At 39.3% G+C, this 7,383-nt stretch overlaps 1 protein-coding gene across 1 annotated transcript; it reads right to left on the bottom strand.

Moving 5' to 3' along the window:
• Positions 1 to 2,538: 2,538 nt before the first annotated feature.
• Positions 2,539 to 7,077, bottom strand: rps15a (ribosomal protein S15a). Its single transcript, XM_051385224.1, has 5 exons — positions 6,928 to 7,077; positions 5,878 to 6,015; positions 5,514 to 5,593; positions 4,999 to 5,084; positions 2,539 to 2,671 (listed from the first exon to the last, which is right to left on the bottom strand). The coding sequence occupies exons 2-5, from the start codon at positions 6,008 to 6,010 to the stop codon at positions 2,578 to 2,580; spliced, it is 393 nt and encodes a 130-aa protein (XP_051241184.1). The 5' UTR covers positions 6,011 to 6,015; positions 6,928 to 7,077; the 3' UTR covers positions 2,539 to 2,577.
• Between the last annotated feature and the right edge of the window lie 306 nt (positions 7,078 to 7,383).

Here is a 7,383-nt window from a genome sequence, read left to right as displayed (position 1 = left end):
TCACCCATCAGCCGGAGCCTACAGTGGTGCGATGCATCCAGATGTGTCCTCGCCGGATTCAGTGTGTCTGCATCAGTAGGTCCCCTGTTAGGTTACCTTTAGTCCTTATCTCGAAAATCCTGGCTATGGCCCTGGCCATGTCCGAACCAGCCACGGAAATTAATTTCATTCTGTGAAGCTGGTGACAATGTACTCGCTTTGGTCTCAGGCCTATGGGAAATGGTGTTCATTGAAGCTGCTAAAACAGAAATATTAAATTAACAAACATACTCTTTTAAAACACATATTAACCATCATTGGATGGATATATGAAATAAACCCCACAAAATGTTGAGTAATGGATTTGAAGTAATTTGTTCAAAATATCATTGTGATTATAGTTAAAATCCTAAAATCACTTTGGCTTTCTGTTCACTCAGGTCAACTTCTGGCTAAAAGTGGAATTTTGTTTACTGGATACCAATAAACCAGAAATAATTCTTACCATTGTTAACTGTGTGAAATAATTTCTTCTGAACTTCTTTGGTAATTACATACATTCCTATTAGATATTTCAAATGTCTTCAATTTACTGTGGCATTTCCAACCTGTATTTTAAGAATAGTAGACAGATTAATCAGAGTTCTAAAAATTTAAACTATATTGCTTTTTATCCCCTTGAAAGGGTATGTAAATGCCACTATCCAAAGCTCACCAGAAATTAAATTTCTAACAGCAGATTTTCACACATTTATCCCCAGGGGATCATCTATACCCCTGAGTCTTTCAGAGATTTTTTAAAGGTATTTCTGCTTTATCATTAAGTTCAAAGTGAAGAAAAAGACAGCTGAGTGTGGGAGCGAGGGGGTGTTAGAGGCTTTTAAGGTTTCTGACAGATTTTAAACTCACTGTGGTCTTTGACCTTTGATCAAACCAGGTAAGTTGCTCTTTGAAAGAATTTGCCCGCCTCGTTTTATCTGTGCACGCTGAAGTAGCTCTTTGATACTTTACAGCATCCCCCCACTTAAAAAACAACAAGTACTATCAAACTGTTTACAAGCTCAAGCTATTGGAACAACTGGTTTATTTCTTCCTGCCAAGAAAGCTGACCCCAGATAGTTTAACGTCAAAAGGGCTCACTGCTAACAGCATGAAAGCCGTACTTCAGCAGCTCTTCTGAACTCTCTGAGCTTGCTATCCTGGCCGATATCCCCAATCTTTAAAACAGCAACAGCGTAAGAGTTTGTTTTGTCTTTTACAAGGCAGCGCTTAAGTGCTGTGAACCCACGAGGGAGGTGGGCAGTCTATGTGCTCTTAGCCCACAAGGAGCACTTGGACAGAGCTGTTGCATTAGCAGGCTGTTACCTTTTCCCTCTTCAGAGTCTAATGTGAGGTCAGCAGCCAGACTCCAAAGAGGTTGGGGACAAGACAAAATACACTGAGGAACCCCGGAAAAGGTCACACTGGTTAGAGGATTGCAGGGGCAGAAAGCCAGGGCTTTTTACAAGCTGGCAGCCTTGAAGCAAAGATGTGGCAGCTCCTAAAAGCTGCTGGGGCCACAGCTACATGGATGAGCTTATTAGGTTTGTCTGCAGTCAGAGGACGACGTCTGTACACAGCGTGATATATAGCGTTTATGGATGTGGCCTTCGGAGGTGTTTGTGGTGCTCAAGTCACAAAACTCAACTGCTTGCAATTTCTGTAATGTTTTGTGTCTCAATAGGCGTCTGCATGCTTCTTATATAGCCTTTTCCTCCAGCTGCTGTCAGCTGACTGATAAGTGTTCTTTTTGAGAAACATTTCTCCTCCAACTCCTATTATCACTTCATCACACACATCCAAAGTTGATACTTTTACAGTCTGAACAGCATCCCATGTAATTAAATTGTTACCTAATTTTGAGTCCATCAAATTCCATAATATCTTGCCTGTTGATACAGTATTTGGACTATCAGCTGAAAACATGTTCTCATGCTGTTTGAAAACCTGGCTCATAATTGTTAACAGCGGATATTTACACCTGCAATTTATGCATTTATCCTTTCTCTTACATATTCAGTTTTCTTCTGAGGATCACTTCATTGTTTTTAGTCTCATATGCTTCACTTGGCCAGTAGCTTTTCAGTTTTATATATATTTAATGTCAGATTATTTAATTACATTCTTTATCCATCCATCAAGTGACATGTGATTTTTGTGCCTGAAGACGAGTGATGAAATGTTTGAAAAAGTAAATGAAAACATTTGATAGTGGGAGCAAACAACAGAGCACATTAGTCATGGTCATACTCATCAGCCTTTTGTTATGTTTTGTCAGTTATAATTAAGTTACTTCTGTTGGGAGGTTTACATTTTGTCTAGCCCATGGATTTCTTTGGCTTTCGTTGTTGCAGGTGTTACGTTGTGTTTTTATTAGACAACCAAAAAGGAACTATTCTCCAAGGCTTTCTGTCTGGCTCAAAATACTACTATTGAACCTCTGACAAAAGCTGCAGTCTGTTAAAAAGCCATCTCCACACAGAGACACTTTTGTATAAAATAAGTCACAGACTACCACCGTTCTCTTGGTTATTTTTTTTATTTGCAGTTCTTTACATTTTAGAAAAAGAATCCAAGGATTTTGCCTCCTGTGTGTTTCCGTCTGGCCTCTTCGTGGTCCATGATGCCAGCTGAAGTGGTCAGCACAATGTATCTGTGGAAATAAAGTATGCATGTTAGCATACAACTCCATTACACTGAAGGTATTTAAGATAGCAGTAAGATCATATCATATACAGACATTACTAACTATGGGATAGTTAAACCATGTACCATCTATTAGACAAAATCAGCAGCAACATAATTTACACAGTTTGGGACTGTCGACATATGCAGAGAAGCAAAATAAGAGGCTTCCCAAAACAGAATACATTCATGGTTAATCCGATTAACCCCTATGCATTTTACGAAGAGTTGGCCTTTTAAGAAGTTAGAACTGCTATTAAAACCTTTTCTATTATCTCCATTTCGCACAATGTTTAAATTGTATGATGATTTTAACTGCAGAGAAAAGAGACATTACCACATCTCAAACTACAACTATTACATACACCTCCACAGGTAAATCATTGGTTCAATGGTGTGCACATCAGATGGAAAAGCCATTTCTGAGTACGGTGGGAGCAGACAAATCAAAAGTAACTGATGTGCTGTAAGTTAGGCAGTATTCATCAAAACAATCGCTACACTGATGACAAACTACAGACTGAGTCGACAAATATGTAAGAAAGCTCCAATTTGCTAATTCGCTTGAGAGAAGCATGAGCGTCAGTCCAGCTCATGACCTTCACATGTAGGGCTGGGAGATAAAACAGTCAATGTGATTCAATTTATGTAAGTGTTTTTACTAAATGTGGATAATAATGGAAGTGGTTGTTATATCACAAAAGCAACGAGACGCAGATGAAGTACAACATCGTCAGGCAGAATAAAAACAAATATTTTCTATCACTTGAGAAGGTAATGTATTCTTTTATCATATACTGTAAACCAAGCCATATGTGCACTGTTAAATGATGACACACTATACTAAACTTTATTTCTTAAGTTAAACTAATAAACCCACTGGTTTCACTCTAACAGGATATTAGCCACATCACCAAATCCTAGTTATACGCCTCTGCTACATCCTCTAACAAAAAGACTTCACAGGACTTTTAAAACTCCTACGTAATTAGACACATCAGTAAGTGCTTAGAGTTGCTGTAATAGTGACGACTTATTTAAAACATTTTTAAATAAAATTCACTTTCAACAGGTACTGTCTGTTGACCATTGTTCCTTTAACTCTACTTCACAAAAATAAGATTCTGAACACGATCAAGTCATGTTAATTGCCCACTATGAAGAACGCTCAATTCTGCTCATGCTTCAGTTAATTCTACGATTAACATAAGATGAATTTTAGCCTTGCATTACATTGATGATGCATAAACACCAGTCTCTGCATGCAAATTCTACTCAGACAAATTCCTGCCATATTTGGGGTTTTATCCAACAGGCAAGGACTACTGCCCTGCAGATAAAGAATTATATGCACAGCTTCTGAGATTTTTCCCATCATCCATACCTAATTACAGTCTCTCAATCGCACCTACTATCTCAGAGACAATGTCACATAAAATCTTAAACAGAATTAGCAATAAACCCCATTCAAGACACCATTAAATCACGGTGGAAGAGAGGCAAAGTAACGCTGTCCAGTACTTGAAGCACTTTAGTTTGTTACATACAAATTGTTTCATTTATCACGGCTCTAAATTAAGTCATCCGTCACCATCATTTGACGGTCAAGGTACACCCAGCCTACATAAAATACAACTGCAACAGTGCGGTTATGCACCGACATGAAAATTAACAGCGACAGTTACGTTGGAAAGCAACACACTTTTCTGGTGTGACCGGCGAGACACACTGCCGAAGAGACGGGGACAAGCTTTCTCTCAGAGTGAGGGATATCAGAAGTATGAATTAGTTCAATTCACTTAACTTCCTCACAGTGGAAATTGAAATGTTTTCATAAAATGTGAGTCAATTTATAATTTAATTACTTGAGTATTTCATTTATACCGCACCATATTTAATTATGCAAATTATGTTATTGTAGAAAAATTGTCAAATTATAATTGGAACAGCCCACATCTACCTCAGGACAGTTAAATTGTATTTTGGGATGGGAGTGAAAAATGTCACGTTAGAGCCCTTTACAGGAGCATATTGGGATGCTGAGCATAAAATTAAAAATTCAAGAGTTATCCTCAAATCTCTTGAATGAAAATAAATCAGAAAACGAATTTTCTAAAGCATCCTCATAGGACAACCGAGCAAAAGCAAGGCATCATAGCAGGCAAGCCACTGCAGTGACTAACTGAGCAAGACTGGAGACCATTAGGACTAAATAGTCTAAACTCTCCTTGCAGTTGGTTCAGCACTTCATCACTGCCACCACTCAGTCTGAAAGTTAGTATCTGTGACTCTCACCCGAACTGTCTTGAAGGCAGCAGGTTGTTCTGCCACTTCTCCAGGTCCTTGAGCTGGAGATCAAAACGTGGACTGATCACACCACACTGAAAAGATAAAAAAAACAAAAACACAGGTTTGAACTCCGTATTCACACATAAGACAGCAGGCTGGAACAAAAAGCTGCAGGTTGCACATTGTGCGACGCTCCAACTGTGTAAGCTTTTGTGTCCCCCTCGCCTCAGTTAGAAGGCTGTTAGATTTAGCACTTTATGAACAAAAGAAGGCAAGTTATATCAAAAGCTATCATGTTGTCATGTGGCCAATGAGACCAAAGGCACCCCGCTTTTTAAAATAACCAGTTAAATAAAATGCAGAAGATTGGAAAAACAAGTACGTCTGGAAGCACTGGAAGGACCATAGAGGGAATTGAAGTGTTTAGTGTGATCTGTATCATCCCTAATGCAAACATATAGCAAACACCTATCTGAAATTGTCTCACAAGCAGTGGTATGTGTAGAACTAATAGACTTTACCTTGTTCAGCCTGCCTGTGAGATTGACGACAATTTTGCCGGCTCTGTGGTCGTCAATGATCTCAAACTCACCAATGTAACCTAGAAGGTACAAACGACAAAGAACAACTTCATTAAGTTAAACGCTCACTTCAAACTATCAGCTTTTTGACATGATGAGCCAAGTGTCTGAAATTTGATCCAACTGAGACACCAAGCTCAACCACCATCACCACTCCTCAGACAGCCTCTACTGGCTGTATTTCTACCAATTGCACACTTTGAATTCCCCTTTTAGTGGCTCTACAACAGCAAGTGTATCAACTGGACCAAAAGATTTATGATACCTGTTCAACACTCAGTGCCACCAGAGAATAGCTACTCACCGTGCTTCATCATGACGGTTAGGAAGCGCACAATAACCTTGGAGCAGGGCCTGATGAGGACCTGGCGTTTCCCACGCTTCTCAGCATTGTTGATGCTTTTAAGAGCATCTGCGAGAACGTTCATGCGCACCATGATGCCTGCAGCCACAAAGACAAAATTTAAAAAAAATTAGTCATTGACATGCAAGACTGAACTAAAATGATTTAAGCTGAGCCTAATATCACATCCCACTGTTATCCAGTGGCCCCAACTAGTGAATTACAGTCAGTGCTTTATGGACGATGAAAAGAAGACACAGCCTGTGTTTTCACATCACCAAATGATGTCCCTCATTCAACTCAACTGAAGTCTTGAAAGACTATTTTCTAATAGGCTCAAGCTCTGAACAGTATTACCTAGACAATGAAATGAAGGTACAGAAGATTAAGTAGTGTCCAATTGGTAAACCCTGGCTAACCCCAATTGAGTCACGACGCGTTATGGTATTAGCAATTAGTCCAATATTTGTCCATTACATGTCGCTATTTTTCTGTTAACAACCGATTTCACTCGCAGTAAGTAACGCTGCTTTCCACCGAGCTCCAGCGGACACATTAAACGCAGACTCCCTCCAAAGCATGGTCCTTCATGGACAGAGGATAGCTACCTAGCTAACTAGCATATCCGACTATATTAGCAAAGTAGCTCTTAACATTGGCAGAGACAATAGTCAACCCATTGTCCACCGCGTTTAAAATCTTTTACACACCGAGGTCAACGGAGTGCCTGCAGGTCAAATGTGTGTGAAGTAAAGAGCTATACAAGTGTTCGCAGAGCTAACACTTGTGAAGGCGCACTGAACGCACCGACTCCCAGGGCCGGACACTGGGGCTGGGACATCAAAGTTGTAGCCCAAATATGTTTTACTACTTCCACCAATCGATACAATAATCATCCCAAATGATTACTATGTACCTTCGCTTCAGGATGATCACATAAATGGAACATTTAACGCTCAGATGCTTTAGATACTTGTAAGATTGAAGGTGACAGTGTAAAAAGCATCTTACCGGTTCTGCAATATGGCGGAAAGAGGAAGTAGAAAAAACTGCAATGCAATATGGGAAAAAATCTAAGACTTTTTCAAGTCGAGATGACCCACACCACCAGGAAATTACTGTGGTTTGTGTCTTTGATTAGTACCGTGCACCTCCGCTGTAACAACATAAAACGACACAGATTATAAATTAATTGTAAACATTAATAACATTTCGGTAACGTGAATTATTTTGTTCAGCAAGGATTTTATTCGACCTGGATACTCAGATTGAATCTGAAATGTTTTATTGCGTTTATTTACATATTCATACCCGGCCTTCAAATGTAAAATGGCTGTACTAGGCTAAATTATAAAAATCGTATTTTGTCACTACACTCAGGATCTTTAGTAAATATGTATAAAATATAAAGCAGCGCCATCCAGTGATGAGGATGAATCACTGCACGCATCCATAGTTTCAGTTTTA

This window comes from Dicentrarchus labrax, unplaced genomic scaffold (genome assembly GCF_905237075.1).
Source record: "Dicentrarchus labrax unplaced genomic scaffold, dlabrax2021, whole genome shotgun sequence".
NCBI lineage: Eukaryota > Metazoa > Chordata > Actinopteri > Moronidae > Dicentrarchus > Dicentrarchus labrax.
Note: the sequence above shows the minus strand (reverse complement) of the source record. Positions and strands in the feature narration are given on the sequence as shown.